The sequence below is a fragment of the Coffea arabica genome, chromosome 2e (genome assembly GCF_036785885.1).
Source record: "Coffea arabica cultivar ET-39 chromosome 2e, Coffea Arabica ET-39 HiFi, whole genome shotgun sequence".
Taxonomy (NCBI): domain Eukaryota; kingdom Viridiplantae; phylum Streptophyta; class Magnoliopsida; order Gentianales; family Rubiaceae; genus Coffea; species Coffea arabica.
The window spans coordinates 24,719,631-24,738,177 of NC_092313.1; the positions used below are offsets into that span (position 1 = coordinate 24,719,631).

The 18,547-nt window shown below is 35.5% G+C and overlaps 3 protein-coding genes across 3 annotated transcripts; all 3 read left to right on the top strand.

Moving 5' to 3' along the window:
- The first annotated feature begins 2,774 nt into the window (after positions 1 to 2,774).
- LOC113732101 (RING-H2 finger protein ATL52-like) lies at positions 2,775 to 4,780 on the top strand. The gene has a single exon (XM_027257722.2). The coding sequence runs from the start codon at positions 3,092 to 3,094 to the stop codon at positions 4,178 to 4,180; it is 1,089 nt and encodes a 362-aa protein (XP_027113523.2). The 5' UTR covers positions 2,775 to 3,091; the 3' UTR covers positions 4,181 to 4,780.
- A 2,623-nt stretch (positions 4,781 to 7,403) lies between these two features.
- On the top strand, positions 7,404 to 9,272 carry LOC113728799 (non-specific phospholipase C3-like). Its single transcript, XM_072081433.1, has one exon. The coding sequence runs from the start codon at positions 8,336 to 8,338 to the stop codon at positions 8,888 to 8,890; it is 555 nt and encodes a 184-aa protein (XP_071937534.1). The 5' UTR covers positions 7,404 to 8,335; the 3' UTR covers positions 8,891 to 9,272.
- Positions 9,273 to 13,829: 4,557 nt separating this feature from the next.
- Positions 13,830 to 17,466, top strand: LOC113729258 (non-specific phospholipase C3-like). The gene is made up of 4 exons (XM_027253577.2): positions 13,830 to 14,688; positions 15,799 to 16,208; positions 16,328 to 16,498; positions 17,056 to 17,466. The coding sequence occupies exons 1-4, from the start codon at positions 14,051 to 14,053 to the stop codon at positions 17,391 to 17,393; spliced, it is 1,557 nt and encodes a 518-aa protein (XP_027109378.1). The 5' UTR covers positions 13,830 to 14,050; the 3' UTR covers positions 17,394 to 17,466.
- The last annotated feature ends 1,081 nt before the right edge of the window (positions 17,467 to 18,547 follow it).

Genomic DNA, 18,547 nt, shown 5'->3' on the forward strand with positions numbered 1-18,547 from the left:
GTATAGTGTATCCTTGAAGTGAAAAGTTCTAGTTATGGTAACCTCACTTGCATTCTTTTAAATAGGTAGTACAGCACAAGGGTCTGGGATGTCAATCTCTTCTCTATAGATGCTTGCTCCAGTGAAATAGAAAGTACTAAAGACATAGCTCAAATTATTTTAACAGCACTGAGCTGCATATGGTCTGGTGATTCAACAAGTATTATTCATCCCACTGCATACTCTGTGGAAGTGCTGGTTCAGTCCAGTACGTGTTGTCGTCATTTTGTTGGATCATCATTGAAATAAGCTATGAAAGCTGTTCGTCCTTATTTTGAACTTCTACTAGCTTCTTGAGAAGTTGAAGTTGAGTAGAGTATTAAACTGGCTCACAATAGAGATGTATTCTCGCTTTAGCGCTCAAGCTTAATGGCCTGTTGTTAGGAATTTCATAGCTGGAGAACAAAGGAAATTGAGCAATAGGAGAAAAGCAATGCAGGAATTTCTTTTGATTGTGGCTATTTTGTTTCACAGCACAGTTAAAAGCAAATCATGCTTCTCATCCATTGCATTGTATTTAATACCATGTAGGAAGCAAGTTATGCTTTTCTCTATTTGCTTAAGAATCTTTACCACCAGTCTTTGATTTTATTGGGAATATCTCTACCTGTCATACAGGAAAGGCTCTGCCATGTAAAGAATATTATTTTGTATGACAAAAGTATGCTAAAGGGACAACAACTAATTTGAGCCTGTGCATTTATATAGCTTATTGGACAAGGACAATCATCTGGGAAACAAAAGATTTGCCTTTTGCTTGTTTTTAGTTACAGCAAGCATTGAATGTAGAAAAGAGGGAGCCTAACTGTAAGATAGCTGTTCACTTCTTACCTCTGATTGATAGTTCTGAATCTGGGACAGAAAAGTATCTGATTCCATTGACGTAATGCTTTTATGATCTTGTTTTTCTTGATTTCTCTGCATAATGGAATTGACTCTGTATTATTATGTGATATGGTTCTTATATGAGAATTCTAAGTTGACCCTTTGGGGGGTGGGGGTGGGGGAATAGTCTTGCCAAGTATTGTTCTTATTACAGCCTCATAGGAATGGCAATGGTCCCTGCCCCATTAGCCCTCGGCGGGCACCCGCCCTAATTGCCATCCCTACAGCCTCTGGATGAGCATACTGTCTGGACATTTCATGTGAACATTTGTCATCCTTAATGGCTCTATAACTGATCAAAAATTTTGTTCCTATCTCGTATCGTTTGCTCAACTTCAAGTGTTAAAGTAGTTGAGTTGAATGTTGGTTGTCTGTCATGAGTGGTTGTTGAATCTGAGAAAAGAGAATCAAGATTCTAGATTGGTGAATTTGTTGCTTGCTGATATTGATATGGTACTGTATTACTTTCATTCTGCTATTATCTGATATTTGCATAGATTGTTGATCGTGTTTACAGTTTATTTGTAGTTATATTAATATTTAGCCTGTGAATTATGATTGTAACATATACATTGTTTTGCACTTATCATAATGACCATGACCCTTCATATTCCAAATACTTTCACAAGATTTAGGCACTTACACATTGACAACTCTTGCTACATAACCTGGCATGGTGCAGCCACTGCCTAGTTCCATGTGATTTTGTTGTTAGAATGGGGAATTTTCCACATGACTACCCAACGGAAGGGGTTAGGTGTAGCAGCACAGGGTGGCCTAATTCAACCATCTTATCAGCAATTTTTGGACCCGTTTTCATATAAACTGTCTTAGGGTAGGTGAAAACAAGGGTAGGATAAGTGATAACTAATTGGAAGAAAAATCAATCACCTCACAAGTGTTATGGGATGGTGTAATCTGAACTGAAGAGGTTTGGTAGATAAATATTGATCTTGAACCCTAGTAAAAGCCTTTAGGACCTGTAGTTCCTCTTAGTTCATCTCTCCACCATTTTAATGATTTTAATTGTGAAAGGAAAAAGTTCTGTATTGTTGCGTTTCAATCACAAGCGATGCAGACAAATCCTAGCAGGGTTGCAGCTTGCAAGGACAGCCGAGTATGGAGGATAATCCTAAACAGGAATGGCGAAATAAATCATTTTCCTTCAGTTTCAGGATCTTTACAGGGCAAATGCTAAATACAGAACGTATCAAGGATTTCAAGAACCAATTCCTACACAAGATTTGATTCAGGTGTCATCTACACATCCCAAATTAGACCAGAAAGAACTACTAACATATTGAACTAAATTTAGGATTGTAAGTGAATTTGGTTCATTACCTCCAAGTTCCAACCTCTGAAGTCCACGTGTGGCAGTGCATGATTGTCTGATAAAAGGGTAACTTTTTGTATGGTAGAAGGTTCTGCTTCTTTTAATTAGAATTGTTTTTCTGAACTTTGAGACGGTGCAACAAACAGAATAAGAAAAAGAAAACCATTGTTTTCAAGAATATTATAGTGGATGGAGTATCATATTCCTTTCCTTAACTAATTGATTTCTAAAGGAAACTAATCTTATATAATAATGTGCTCACTTAATTTATGGATCTTGATGAATCCCAGTAGTTCTTAGCCTAGAGAAAATTGATTATCAATGCTTTTGCTCGAGTGTTTGTGCAACATTTCTTGTGTCACTTTCTTGAGTGGGGCAACAACACTTTTTTGTTGTTGTGGTTTGGAGGTGCGGTGCACTCCACATATCCAGATTCATCAACTAACTTGGACGGTAACAGGATGTTTATTAATCACTTTCATCAGAAACCCAACCAATATCATCTCTTTGGTCAACAAATCATCATAGGTGGGGAGGAGGAAAAAGAAATGCAAAAGAGGAGGCTTTAAGTAAAGCCAAGTAGATAAAAAGAAAGAAGATGAGGAAGCTAAAGTCACTCCTAAAAGAAACAACAGTGGAAAGTACACCTCAACCTCCATCTCCTCCTGTTCTTTGCTTCCCTTGCCCTCTAAGCCCTCTTTCCTTAGACTCCTCATCTGTGCACCTACTCATCTCTCATTTCTCTTGCAAAGCATGCCTATGTTGATGGCATGTGAATTATGGAAATACCATACATAAGCTATTGCAGATTTTAGTGGCCATAAAATTTTGGACATGGGATCTGTGGGGAGGCCAATTTCCTGGGCACCATATGATACTTATAGGGATTGTTCACAGGGAATTTGCAGCATATATTGTCCTCAATGGTGCTACATAATCTTCCCTCCTCCTCCTCCTCTTGGAAATGATGATGGCTCAGGCACCACATTCTCCCCTCTGATTATAGCAATCCTGGGTATATTGGCGAGCGCTTTCCTTCTAGTGAGCTACTATACCATTGTCACCAGATATTGCAGAAGAAGAAGATCAAGAAATTCAAACATTGAGTTTGAAGCTCACCATGATGAAGTGACTCATGACCAATGGCAGGTTGCTACAACTGGTTTAGACGAGGCACTTATCAAGTCTATAACAGTTTTCAGGTATAAGAAAGGCGATGGATTGGTGGAAGGGACGGAATGTGCAGTGTGTTTAAATGAGTTTCAGGAAGATGAAAGCCTCAGATTGTTGCCAAAATGTTGTCATGCTTTTCACCTTCCTTGTATTGATGCATGGTTGAAATCTCACTCCAATTGTCCTCTTTGCCGTGCCAATGTAAATCCTGCTATTCCAACCCTGCCTCCTCCGGCTCCAAGTTCTCAAACTTCCTTGACCACCCTCAACATATCTTCCCTCGAAATCCAGAGACAAAATGATCTGATATTCGTGGTAGAGGATCATCAAGAGAGGAGTACTCATCAAGAAGAAGTTTCTATTAGCCTCGTTTCAGATATTCTTTTTAAGGATGCTCTCCAATTTGACAATGAGTCGGAAAATGTTGACTCCAGAAACTGCATAATTGGTGACCGAGAAGATGCAAGACAATTCAGAAGATCGATGTCTTTGGGTACATTTTCTCGTCGGCGCAATCTTCCGGTTGCTGATAGCCTGAGAACCAATGAACATGATCGAGAAGACTCAGACGGTGGGATCGGAATTGGTTCTTCAAAAGGGATGCAGGAGGGACAAAGCAAGCAAAAAGATAGAAGCAAAGACTGCGATTTAGCAGCAAGAGTTCCTGCTGTAATGAAGAGATCTTTTTCCACAGGAAGATTCAATTTTACAAGGCAAGATAAAGGCAAGAATCATATCATTCCCAGCTAAAACTGCTAGCTCTTGTGAATACTAATTTCTTTAATCTACAGTTCCAAAGATTGTTCAAATTCACCAAAATATGAAAATTAACAAGTGCACAAGTGAACTACTTTTTTTTTTTAAGCAACTGAAATAAACACACACACGCACTCAATTAGAACTTTAAGCAACTGAAATAAACACACACACGCACTCAATTAGAACAAACACGCACTCAATTAGAACTTTAAGCAACTGAAATAAACACACACATGCACTCAATTAGAACAAACACGGGAATAACCCGAAAGAGCGACTCGAAGGTAATCTAAAGGGGACCCACAAGAAACACCCATCCAACCAATTGGTGATAGGAAAGTGCTCCCATGAACCTTAAACCCAGAGTAAAGATCCCACGATCTTTTGACGTGGGATGGTGACCCAACCATTGCACAAGTGAACTACACCAATCCATTAATAATTGTCCAAAGCTATGGAATAATATTGTATTTGTTTGGTAAACTACTTCTTGATTTGTCTATTTTCAAGAATTAGCGTCATGTTCTCTCAATACTTCTAGCTCATTATAGCTTGCTTATAGATTCGGCAAATATAGGGTTCTTTTCTGAACATTTTTCCAACCTTACTTAACTTGCATTCTAATCTTTGTTCTAATTACCAAATCTACATTGCCTGAATATTGCAAACCGAAACTAAGATCAAGCCAAAAAAAAAAAAAAAGAAGTCAATTCTATGAATGTGCGCCGCTAGTGATTATGGTATGATTCTTCCCATCAAGAAAAGATCATGCAGTATCATGGAATTTCAGTTTAATTCTTTAATTGTTTAGTTACAGCTTCATGCCTAACATACAAATTTACAAAGTTAAAAAGGCCAAGTAGGCACTTGTCAATTATTGGCCTACCCATAATTAATTGACCACTTTGATGGCATTTTGCATATTTTTCTTATTTGACGTACGGCTACCTATTTACTACATGATTTTGCCATAAAATGCTGTCCTCGGGAATGGATGCAATCATCCTTTTAATTATTATTATTTTTTTGTCAAATACTTGTGGACCTATGCTTTACAATTGGAGATAGATGGAAGTTTTAGAACACTACTACTAGTAAAGTACAAGAACAGTTCCAACCACCCTTTACTTGTTGGCATTTGGTGTGCACAAAGGAAGTGACTAGATTAAAAAAAAAATAGATCCATACTTTTTTAAATATCAAGGTAATCAATAATTTTTCAGGTATATTTTTCGAGTCTATAGAATCTTTTAATAATTCGTTTAGCAGGCAATCATTCGTGCACTATCATATTTAGATATAATTTAATCATTGGATGATTAAGGAGTTACTTTTTTTTTTTTTGTATAAACGAGCTTGAGACTTCCTTGTGACAAAGCATTAAAGTCCGGCGAATTAATCTTCCCAAATCTATTTATTATTTATAATTTATAAGAGTAAATCTTATATAAACTGACTGTGTATACATTTTCACCTTTGGATGCATGACACATATCGTCAGTGTACAGAAAATTAATATAATTTATAAATGAGAAAGTTTCTTTAGGGATTCTAAAAGTACAAATGGCAATTTTTGGATGGAAAGCCGTTCTTTCCCTCTCCAGCACAAGAAAAACGTTTTCCAAAATTTTCAGTCGTACGTGACAAATGTGAATCTTTTATTAGTGAATGTGATCAAGGCTCAATCATGGGCCTAGACTTATCTAGTTTAAGAGTCCAATGAGAGCCCAATTACAGCATTATGTGGCAAGCTCCTTTGTGATCATTTTCAGCGTAAGAAGTTAGTATTGATAATTAAAATCAATGGGCTAAGTGCAGTCCATACCTGCCCATGTGTAAATGGACTATGAATTTCCAATTTGCATCTTCATAAAAGCTGTCTAATGGTGTGGAAATTTGACAATCACACCAAAAAGTACACATTTATGGGCTAATGGTCTGCTCAAGTCATCGTATTCCAATGTGTATAAGTCCGAGCTGTAAACCACCCGTACCAAGCCACCTGCAATCTTTTCAGGCCTGCTCATATATTCAGCTATAAATTTCCCATTTTCTCAAAATTTTTTAATACTACTAGGAGGTCTCGCAACCGTGACCTTTCACTTACGCTCCTATCATCTAATTTATCTCTCTTTCTGCATTTTCTCTATCTAACTCTTTGTTTACATGATTTTGTTGGACTAATCTTTTTTACACGTAGAGTTTGAATTCAAATAAAAATTATGTAACATGCATACAATCCTGCTAGTGTATACATAGTTGGTGTAGTATAGGTGAATCCTATTTTATCTCATATTAAAATGTAATTTCATTCGTTAAACAGTTAATCTTTTAGATTGACATCATAATTACACGGTTGAGTAACCAACCTCGTCTTAATTTTAATCAACAGTTTTAAAACTAAAATAGATTAAAGTAGTTTTGACATAACCTTTTCTACATAGGTTCCGTTTGATAAAACTGAATCTGAATTCTGAAGTTTGAATTCTGAAATCTAAATACTGAAACAATAATTTGCTGAATTTTAAGTACTGAAAAGAAATTATGAATGTCTGAATTTTAATGCTAAACTTCTTTATACTGTTTGATAAATATTTATAACTGAATGCTTAATAAGTTTAATATGACAATTTAGCCCTTATATCTTTTCATTCAAAAAAGAAATAGAACCTATGATTTAATTAACTTAAAATTATTAGGTATGAAAATGACAAAATTTATTTTTAAATCAAATTAATATAAAAGATGAAATATATTATATGAGGAGTATGGAAAAGATATGAAAATCATTAAAAAGGAAGAAAATTGAAACTAAAAACCGTTAGATAGAGAATATCAGATTGTTTAATTAGATAAGAATTTTGAACATAATTAACAAACAAGGTTAGATTTGGTAGATAAGATAAAGTAGTTGAAGTAATTCTTTTGATTCTTATCAGAATTAAGCATTCAATTAGGATTTTTGTGCTGAAAAAAATACACACAATTTCAGCACTGCTTAACAAATTCAGCAGATGGATTTTCATTTATCAAACACTCAAAACATCTGAATATCTGAAAAGATTCAGTTTCAGCACTTTTGTATGTTATCAAACAGACCCATAGTCTTACTAAAAGAAAATCCTGCCTGAGTTATTATTAGTTCTTTTTTGTTATTCTCGTCGTAGCAACAACTAGAGTAATATGGTAGTCGTTACATTTTTCTTAGCTTTTTTCTATCACAATGATAAAAGAGAGAAAATAAAATCATTCAATTTGACGAATTGAGCTTAAATACCATAACAGTATGACAAATTTTGCCTCAAAAAGGGACCAAACAGCTAGGCAAATACAGGTATTAGAAAAAACAAAACAAAAAGGAACCTTTTCTTGCTTGAAATCTATGTTTAATGAGAGTGGCAAATTGATAGCCGTCCATCTATTTGCAAGAAGTTGAAGTTGGTTCGTATGTGAAGTGATGTGTTATTGTTGGAAAATTTTTTGGAGAAATAAGGCACCAAAAATTGGCAAATTGCAAAATATTTATCTCACCTGATCAAGGGTGATTTGACTTGAGTTACATCAGTGTTTAAGAAGATGGAGATTGACATTGCAATATGGAAGAAAAGGGGAAAAGTATCAGTTTAGCTGTATAACGAATACTTCCTTTTAAAAAACAAAACGTTTCCATGCATGCAGAAAACTCATTTGGCTTTTCGACGGTGACTGTCTGGCTATTTGCTTTTGTTTCTTTTTTTTTTCCTTCTTTTTCAACACAGCAAACTATGGAGGAAAAAAAAAGAAGCAAATCTTAATTTCATAAATCAACTACAATACCAAAGAAGCAAACTTCTGCATTACCCTCATTAAAGAGGCATTGTCAGTCGCAAAATGTAGATTTGCTGTTTAACGATTGGGGTTGACCTGGTGGCAACAGAACTTTAATAGCCTCCTTCTTACTAGGTTCAGGGTTCACCCTCTATCAAGAAGGACAGGACAGTGCAAGTAGGAACCACAGTCATCAAAATCAAATACTTTAAAATACAATTACCCAGAAAATTAGGAATGGTTAGTGATTGATACTAAATTGCCTAACGTCGTCATTGCAAGATTATCTTAAAATACTTCAGAAGTATTGTAGTCCAAGAAAATCAATCATTTGACGACATGCTAGGATGGATGAAGTCCCTGAATCCTGAAATTGATGGTGTAACTGGAACTGAATGGAACCCTTTATCAACCTCTGATCCTGATTCAAACAGCATCTATTTTGGTGATCAATCTGGGGATGTTGTGCCAGATCCTGCCCATTCATTTGACGCAATATTATTGGAGCAAGTTTTTGGTGTACCATGGACTAGTGATCAGTTCTCGTCATCATCAGCTTCCCAAGATCTTTCTCCAACAATGGAAGGCTTCACACAGAATGCGGAAAGGTTTCAGGATTGGATAGTTGTGAAGATAATGAATGGATTCAAACCAATGTCGTCATTGCCAGAGACAGTAATGCATGGATACAGACCAGAGTCATTGCCAGTTTACAAGCAGCTGATTTCAGAATTTGCAGTTTATGACAGACGGTTTTCATCAACTCCTGGTTTGACACAGCCAAATACGCTGTTTATCAGCTCCGCTACATCTTATGGTGCCATAGATTTCTTTCACAACTCTGGACTGAAATTTGTTCATTATCATCTACGACGAACATGGTGGATTTTATGATCATGTTCCAACTCCTCTCACCGGGATTCCAAGCCCAGATGACAAAGTAACTCCTGAACCCTTTAATTTCAAATTTGATCGCTTCGGTGATAGGGGTTCCGGCAATTCTGATTTCTCCCTGTATTGAACGCGGAACTGGTGTGTGAAGCATTATATTTTGGCTAATGTTTTGGTGTTTAGACAATAGCTAATTGGTACTTAAATTTCTTCTAGGTCAAGTTATTAACTAGGATTTTGGATACAATTGGCAAAGCAGTGTTACACGGGCCTTCAGGGCCATATCCTACATCAGAATTTGAACATTCATCAATGCCAGAAACTCTTAAGAAGATTTTCCATTGAAAGGAGTTCTTGACGAATATTGATGCATGGGCAGGCACCTTCGAATGTGTTCTGAATAGGAATAGCCCCGGAACTGATTGTCCAGCTTGCCATGCTTAATCCTTTTTCTTACATACAAGCTTTGACAAATGATATTGTCACAGTTAGTCATTATATGCCAAAAAAAAAATTCTTTTTTCTAAAATGACAAATTTATTCTCCATTAGTTAAAGATTGTGTTCACATTAACAAGTTAAAGTATTTATAAATTAATTTTCTATATATACATTATCAATGTATATTAATTCAAGTAGTTCTATGCCAAAATAATTTTTCCTTTTTTTTTTATCCTCCCACCTCTTCCCACACCCTTTCTGCAATTGTTAGGTACATGATTCGAATCTTGAACCTAACAGCAGTGAAGACACTAAGAGCCCTCCCTTGTGTTGTATTGTGGTAAGTTTTAATACCAAATTAATGAATTAAATCCACTACTGGTGGAGGGAAACAAATAAATTTATTATACTCGAGATGTATATAATAACAACACTCACAAAATAAACCTATACTAGACACTACAAAACTGAGTTTTACTCTTGGAAATATCTGCTCTAATTTTATCAAAGTCTCTTCTTGATTTGAGATATCTGCTCAAACACTCACTTAACAGCTGAGCTTTTTTATGTACTATCTTTCTCTTGAGCTTTGATGCACTTCATGTAAAGAAATGACACCGATTTATACTAGTAAGGTTCTGACAAGCATCTGTGATTTTTCTCTTCTCATTCAGTGCCCAATTGCCAGAAAAGTCAGTGAATTTCACGAGCAAATCTGGCTCAAGATACAAGCATGAACCAAATTGATCTGGCGCCACATTCACCTGCAAGAATGGACTTCGGCAATTTGTCCATTGCCAATAAATCAGTAAAACAAACACTCCAAAGCCGTAAAAAGTGCTGCCTTTCTTCTATGGATAACTTTAATCGAACTCATAAAAATGCAACAATAGCCTACAAATTTTAACTAAAGGCATTGTTGTGTAATTTAAAATACCCACTGGGTTTGTATCAAAACAATTTCTTTTTTTCTTTAACGGCAAATTTAGATTCCTATAATTAAAGATTGGGTTCACATTCAATGGATAATTTGTTATGTCATGTAAGAAATTTGTGCTCGCATTAAAATATCCAGTTGCGGCATAATACTTGTCAAAATATGTGGATGCATTAGATTTGAAAACGTATAACATATATGCGTACGAGCTCTTGCTAACACACCTCCACAATCCAAACTTAAGCTCCCAAAACTGATAAGATTTCACTTTTAAAAAAAAAAAAAAAAACTAGATTCTTCTGATTTATTATTTCAACAATTCATGGAAAATCATGATCCCGCCAAGTCCAAGCAGAAAAGGTGTCAGTATATACTTGAACAATTTAATTTCGCAATCTATTTGAAACATGAAAATTGCTAGCTACTCTATGAAGAAAAGTATGGATATATGAAAATTGCTAGCCATTCAGTTTAAACCCCTTGTATTTCCATATTGAAATCCATCAGTATTAGATACTATTGGGTCCATTACACTATTTACTACTTCTCTCCAAAATGGTGCATCAGAATAATTCTGTACTTATAATAAGATTGGAATCTTATCAAGTAAACATTTTCTATTGCTTTCAACTAAGAAAATTATGACCTGTGAAGATGTGAATCAGAAGATGGGTGTTTTTTTTCTTTTTTTTGTCTTTGACTTCTTCCAAATTCAACAGAAGTGTCATTTTCCTTTGGATCGGAGTGTTTATTATTTTTCATCTACAAATCTACAGTAACACATTTTAAAAATAACTTAAAAAATAACACATAATTTCAAATACAACTTACAAAAATATTAAATATACTATCATTTTTTTTCTTCCACCTGCCATGATTTCTCACCACAACCTACCACCGCTACCACTATCACCTTCCCCCTCCTTCCTTCTCTTTCCTCCTTCTCCCTCTTCCTCCTTTTCTCTCTCCCCTCCCTTCCTTCCTTCTTCCTTCCTCCACCCTTTCCCTCCCCTCCCCTCCCCTCACCCTTAGTCAGCACCCTTCCCCCTCTAGCGACAACTTTTTGGTCATGACTAGAGCTTTGACCGTGAGCAGATCTCAAATCTGGTGAGATTTGGTCGCGATCTACCATTGGAGGGAGAGGGGACGGAAGGGGAGGAGGGAGGAACAAGAAAGGAGGGGAGGAAGAGGAAGAGAAAGAAAGAGTAGGAGAAATGAGGGGGAGAAAGAGAAAGTGAGAGAAGAGGAGGAATGAGAGCGAGAAAGAGAGCGAGGGAACACAGAGGAGGAAGAAAGGGGAAGGAGTGATGGTGGTGTTTTTTTTTTTAAATACACAAAAAATTATAAATTTCAAAAACACCCAAAATACATTCTCGGGAACACCTCTCAAAACACCCTAATAATCTATAGTAAAAGTTTTTCAAATACATTGTTACAGTAAAATTTTTGAAAAATATCCCAAAAAATTTTCTTTTATTACTTGAAAGGATCAACATTTTTGAGAGATTCTCATCGTTCGGATCCATGTTAGCCAAAAGATATTCAAAAAACATCCTCTCAAAGAATTGAACATCTCTTGATTACACAATAACATTGGAATCTATAAGCATCCCACAGATACCGGTTTCAGTGGTCTAGGTCCCAAATCTTTTTTTTTTTTTTTTTTTTGAGCATGGACTCTATAATATGCCATGCAGTCTAAAACTCTAAAATAACTTAAATTTGACTTTCTCCCTTTCCATAACTGATGCAAATTTTCAGATATATTGGGAATTTGATCATCTAACCTTTTTTTTATGTTATTTTCATTTGTTAGACATTTAATCCTTTTAGATTGACATCATATAATTACGTAAATGTTAGATTGGAAACCAACATCATCTTAATTTTTTATCTGCAATTATAATATTAAATAGATCAAATTGGTTTTGATGAAACCCTTTTACATAGTATTACTAGAAGAAAATCCTGTATGAGTTATCATTATTTCCTTTTTTTTTTTTTGTATTTCTCATTGTAGCAACAATTTTATATTGGCAGTCGTTAAATTTTATTGATGCTGTTGATGATGTATCTTAGTCAATTTCTTTTCTAATAGAAAATAGAAAATAGAAAATCTTTTCAATGTTAGTGAATGATAGCAATACTTCTCTGTTGAAGAAAATAGAAAAATTTTATTGATTAAAGTTGTCGATGCTATCTCATCTAAAAATTGTTTCCAAATTTAAGAAAGTTTTGCGAGCTCAAGGGTGATTTTACTTGCGTTACATCACTATTTAAGGAGGGCTATTGACGTTACAATATCAAAGTAAAGGGGAAGAGGATAACTTTTTCTGTGTGACAAATACTTTCTTTTAAAGAACAAAAGGTTTTCCATGTATGCGGTGGCTTTTCCAAGGTGAATGTCTACTTGCTTTTTTTTTTTTTTTTTTTTTTTTTAGCACAACACGATATGGAGGAAATTAAAAGGAGAGCAAATCTTAATGACATAAATCAACCAAAAATTATCAAACAAGCAAATCTTTTGCATTATCCTCATTAAAGAGGCCTTATAGAGTTGTAAAATATAGGTATATCAAGAAGGACAAACCAAGTAAGAACCACAGTTATCAAATATCAAATACTTCTCCAATATGCTAAATGCCAAGAAAATTAGGTGTGGTTAGTAATTGATATTAACTTGCCTGATGTCATTGCATAATTATCCTAAACTATTTTAGTAATTTACTTATATTTCTTTTTGTTTATAAGTTTATATTGTCTATCAATTCACATGTTGCATGTAGTGTGTGCCTTTTCTTGTTGGCTAAATGGTGAGTTAGGTAGTCTCTAGAGTTAACTTACATGCATCTCAAACTAATTCACCTCCTTGACTCAAAAAGCCTAATAAGCAAATACTTAGAAATTGAAAGTGGAGATTCAAAGCTTGACAAATTTGCTTTACGCTGTACTTGTCTTGGTTGGTAAGCTCCAGATAATAGAAACAAGCTCTAGAAACTAATATACTGTGTTGCCATATGTGTCAAAAACCATCGATATGTCATTCAATGTTAGAAATTTTCAAAATTTGTATCTAGTGATTCTAGGATGTACGTACATGTATTGTATCATGAATCAATTGATTAAAAAATGTACATACATTGTGATAAATGGATATTCATGTATGTGAGAATTCTTGAATGTAACGACAGATTCATGTCTTTGATCATAAAATTATGTGATGCATGAATTTAAGTGCATGAATTTGTACACAATACCTTGAATTTGTTCATATAAGTATTTATTAAGTTTATTTGTTTCTTAAACAATCTCTCCTATATAAAGAGGACAAGTAGAAAGTATTTTGTTACAGAAAATCACTTTTCTACTACTTTGAATTCTCTAAAAAAATACTCTTTAGTTTAAGAGGGTTTGTCTTATTTTGTGCAAGAGTTTAAGACAAACAAACTTCATTTTATCCTAAAGGATATTTGTCAAAGGTTATTGCACATTATACCGGATAAATAAAGCCTAAAGGAAAGTGATATACAATCACGATTTGAAGCCAATTCTTGTTACTTTATTTGCCAGTTCATTGTAATACCATCAACATTCAAAAAGAAAAAAAACCATGGGTATATATTTGCTTTGGCAGCTGCTTCTGAAGTTTCTGCCTTTCAACTGCTATGTATAAATAACAGAGTGCGAATTATTGATGTCTTCCTCTTCCATATCTTCTGAATTCTGATCATACTCGAAAGCTTCACTAAATCTTTTAGTCAAAGTCCCCAGAGAAAGCCTGTAATAATGCCTGAGCCTGATATGGAGTATCCCATCAAAACCATAGTCGTTTTAGTCCAAGAAAATCGATCATTCGATCACATGCTAGGATGGATGAAGTCCCTCAATACAGAAATTGACGGTGTAACTGGAACTGAATCGAACCCCCTATCAACCTCTGATCCCGACTCAAACTGCATCTATTTCGGTGATCAATCTGGCAATGTCGAGCCAGATCCAGGCCATTCATTTGAAGCAATATATGAGCAAGTTTTTGGTGTGCCGTGGACTGGTGGTCAATCCTCAACATCTTCAGCCTCCCAAAACCTTCCTCCTACAATGGAAGGCTTTGCACAGAATGCTGAGAGGATACAGAAAGGGATGGCTGAGATAGTAATGAATGGATTCAGACCAGAGTCATTGACAGTTTACAAGGAGCTGATTTCAGAATTTGCTGTTTGTGACAGATGGTTTTCGTCAATTCCTACTTTAACACAACCAAATAGGCTATTTATCCACTCTGCTACATCTTATGGTGCCATTGCAAATGATACCAAGATGCTGATTCAGGGATACCCTCAGAAAACAATTTTTGAGTCCCTGGAAGAGTGTGGTTGCACTTTTGGGATTTATCATCAGTACCCTCCGTCCACACTTTTCTTCAGGTAACTATGAGTTGTTTTTGATGCAATTTTTTCTCCCTTAATTAACTTATTTCTGAAATTCTCGCAGTAATTTTCTTTTTCCCTCTGGCCGCTTTGCCTTTTTCATTGTTGGGGCCAATTTGTCAACGTATGGTGTTTGGCTGCTTTTGACGATTTTGGGGGAAACTTTTTCCACAGTAAAGAAAGTTATTGCACCGTGTACAATTGACTCTCTCATTGGGACGAATTAGAAATGATGCTTTAATCAGATCAATGACTTTAGGCAGCCCCTTCTCTGTACACTGATTTAATAGCCACCTAACTAGGATAATGATTGAATTAGATGGACTTAATGCAAAAGTCTTTTTTAAGGGTCTTTATGCATTGCATTATTTTCTGCAAATCAGCAAGGTTACATTGTGATATGAGACTAAGTGAATTGAATTCTTTTCTTTCTTAAGCTCCAAATGCCTGTTACTAAACTTAGTTGAGCAGGTAGAGCCTAGAGGATGTGCTTTCACTAGTAGATTCAGTCTAAAGGAATAGTATAATGATGTGATTACATGATAGTTGGTAGAGACTGTTGGATATATCCAAAGCAGGCGTCATCGTCAATGTAAATCGGGTCAAAAAAAGCATGCACTTCTATGATTTTTTTTTTTGAGAGATGCACTTCTGTGATTTTATAATGCAACGGCTGATGAGGATTTTCTTTATTGCTACATAAAATAGAATTAGCTTAGTTTTTGAGGCCATCCCGATGATAATGGTTGTACTTTATTAAAATGTGTGATTCATGAACTTAATTAAAGTACCTCTTTTTTTCATCGCTTGTTATCTCTGCCAATTTCAAAGATCAAGACAATTACACATTCTTGAGGGTTCTTCGGCATCAAATGGCATTCATGAAAAAGGATTACATTGTACCAGTTGTATGTAACTGGCATCGGACAGTTGATGCATCTATGACAACTCTTTTAAAGAAGTTAAGACTAGCTATCACACTATTCCAGATATGTTGTCACCTAAAAGGTAAATTAAAGTAGGACCATATTGATATTAGGCAGTGATAAGAAAATGATGCTTGTTCCAATTTTCTCTCACAAAACGTACTTTTCTTTCATTTATCAGAAATCTTAGAAAGTTAAAGTACACAAAAAACTTTCATCAGTTTGATATAGACTTCAAGAGGCATTGCAAGGAGGGTAAACTACCGAACTATGTAGTAGTTGAACAGAGATATTTTGAAACAAAACTCGTACCAGGGAACGATGATCATCCACCACATGATGTCTCTGAAGGCCAGAAATTTGTGAAAGAAGTCTATGAAGCAATAAGGTCAAGTCCCCAGTGGAATGAAATGTTGTTCATTATCATCTATGACGAACATGGGGGATTTTATGATCATGTTCCAACTCCTGTCACTGGAATTCCAAGCCCAGATGACAAAGTAGCTCCTGCACCCCATAATTTCAGGTTTGATCGCCTTGGCATTAGGGTTCCAGCTATTCTGGTTTCTCCCTGGATTGAACGTGGAACTGGTATGTTAAGCATTAACATTTTGTACTTAATACTTTAGTGCTTAGACATATAGTTTTGTACTTAATTTTGTTCTGGTCAAGTTGTTAACCAGCATAAATGTAACATATTGGCAAAGCAGTGTTACATGGGCCATCAGGGCCATATCCTACATCGGAATTTGAACATTCATCAATTCCAGCCACTGTTAAGAAGATTTTCAATTTAAAAGAGTTCTTGACAAAGAGAGATGCATGGGCAGGCACTTTGGAATGTGTTCTGAATAGGGACAGCCCCAGAAGTGATTGTCCAGGTAACCCTTCATAATTCTTTTTCTTGCATAAAATGTTTGGCAAATGATATTACCTATAGTTGGTATTTTAATGTCAATATAATTTTCTTTTAAAATGATTAATTTACCCCTTCACTAGTCAAAGATTGGGTTCACATTAAATTTGTCAAATTTTCAAGAAAATTGGCATCAAGAGACTTGCCAAAACATTTTCATTGTTTCTTTTTATTTCATTAGATTTTAAAACGTGTAAACTGGGAACAGGGGTCAAAACATTAGATCACTATCAACCACAAGCTCCTGCTAACACAAGCCCCTAGTACAAACTTAAGCTCCCAAAATCCAACACTTTATCAAAAGACTGTTTTTTCTGATTTCCTACTTCAAAATTAGATGGAGAATTATTAGCTCACTGAATTCAAGCTGACTTAGTAATCATCAAATTTCTCCACATTCTAGAAAAAGGGAGGAGAAATATTTTACGGAACAGGATAGTCAGAAAAAAAAAAAAAAAAAGAAGTTCTGCAGGTCGAAAATTTGACTCTAAAAAAAATGTTTGCAATGATACATGATGACAGTTATGTTGCCGGAACCAGTAAAATTAAGAGATACGGAAGCCAATGAAGAATCAAAGCTGAGTGAGTTTCAAGAAGAGTTGGTGCAATTGGCTGCTGTACTGAGCGGAGATCTTGCAAAGGACATCTATCCACAGAAAATACTGGAGAATATGAAAGTCATTGAGGCTGTAAACTATGTTGAAAATGCATTCCAGAAATTCAGAGACGAATGTGATAACGCCTTCAAGACTGGAGCCGATGAATCTAATATTGTTTGTGCACCAAGTCCACCACCTGAAAAGCATCGATCGAAATCCTTAGCTCATAAAATCTTGTCATGCATTGCCTGTCACCGTTGATTCATGGTCTGCGCATGTAAAGTAATTAATCCAAATGCACCCATTGGACACTGAATTGGGTTTTGTTGGGCAATTTTGCAGCCTATGGAGTATGAGCTCTCTCATATGTGGTTTGGGAAGTGTTGGTAGATTCTTGGTTTTGACTATGAATTCGGACTTATACCCCCCTATAGCACCAAAACAAAACAAAAAAAGAGAAAATTTTTTTTGATTATTAATCTAGTTTATTGAGTACAGAAAAATTACAATACTAGTTATATGTTATTTTTAGTACCATGGACTAATGTATTACTAGATTACAAAGTAAACGCGAAAATATCCATTTTTGTTGAAAAGTAAAATACAGCATGCATTGGTTATCAAGACATAACTACGCAAGGACAGTCTTGTGCACAAAAAAACAGAGGCCATTAAAAGCTACCCAAGAAGGATAGGCCTCGGGTGGTAGATCAAGATTAACTGGAACTGATTGAAGGCTATTAGCTATTTCGCTGGTGCTATTAGAACATGAACGTGAAAATGGTTAAGCTGTCAATTAGTTTGTTACGTATACAAGTTGCTGAAATCATTAGTTAGTTAGTTATGGAAATGGCCACTGCCTCAATTGGCTATCCGCCGCCTCAATGGCTGTATAAATAGAAGCAGTAGGAGAAGGAAAATCATCATCTGGATTGTAACAAGAGTTCCTCATTCATTTATGTATATTTCTCTATCCTTTCATCATCAATACAATAATTCCTTATGCTTATGAATTGCTGCTCCATTATTTTGCAATTCCTGAGTTAAGGAATCTTGATCTTTACTGCTTTCTGCATTAGTGGTATCAGAGTTGGGTTATCCAGCTCAGAGGTCAGAGATGGCAGAAGACACTAGATCACATGACAACAGAAAACTTGGAAGAACACGTAAAGGCCATGTTGAGGGAGTAACAAGATCAATTTGAGAAATAAATGACGGCACTGAGGAATCTGGTGATTGAGTTGCATACGCAGAAAAATCGGACGGAAGGGAACTCTTCTCCTCAAAATTCTGGATCTTTTGGGGTTAATGGAGGTAACTATCAGATTCAAACACGATTTTCTAGACTTGATTTTCCCAAATTTAATGGGGAGGATTTTAGAGGTTGGCTGTACAGGAGCGGGCAGTTCTTTGAG

Bases quoted from the DNA above. Each gene is read 5' to 3' on its own strand.
- LOC113729258 (XM_027253577.2), top strand. From the start codon at position 14,051: ATGCCTGAGCCTGATATGGAGTATCCCATCAAAACCATAGTCGTTTTA. The intron at 14,689-15,798 runs GTAACTATGAGT...TTCATTTATCAG, and splicing joins CCGTCCACACTTTTCTTCAG to AAATCTTAGAAAGTTAAAGT. The intron at 16,209-16,327 runs GTATGTTAAGCA...TTGGCAAAGCAG, and splicing joins CTGGATTGAACGTGGAACTG to TGTTACATGGGCCATCAGGG.
- LOC113728799 (XM_072081433.1), top strand. From the start codon at position 8,336: ATGCTAGGATGGATGAAGTCCCTGAATCCTGAAATTGATGGTGTAACT.
- LOC113732101 (XM_027257722.2), top strand. From the start codon at position 3,092: ATGGGATCTGTGGGGAGGCCAATTTCCTGGGCACCATATGATACTTAT.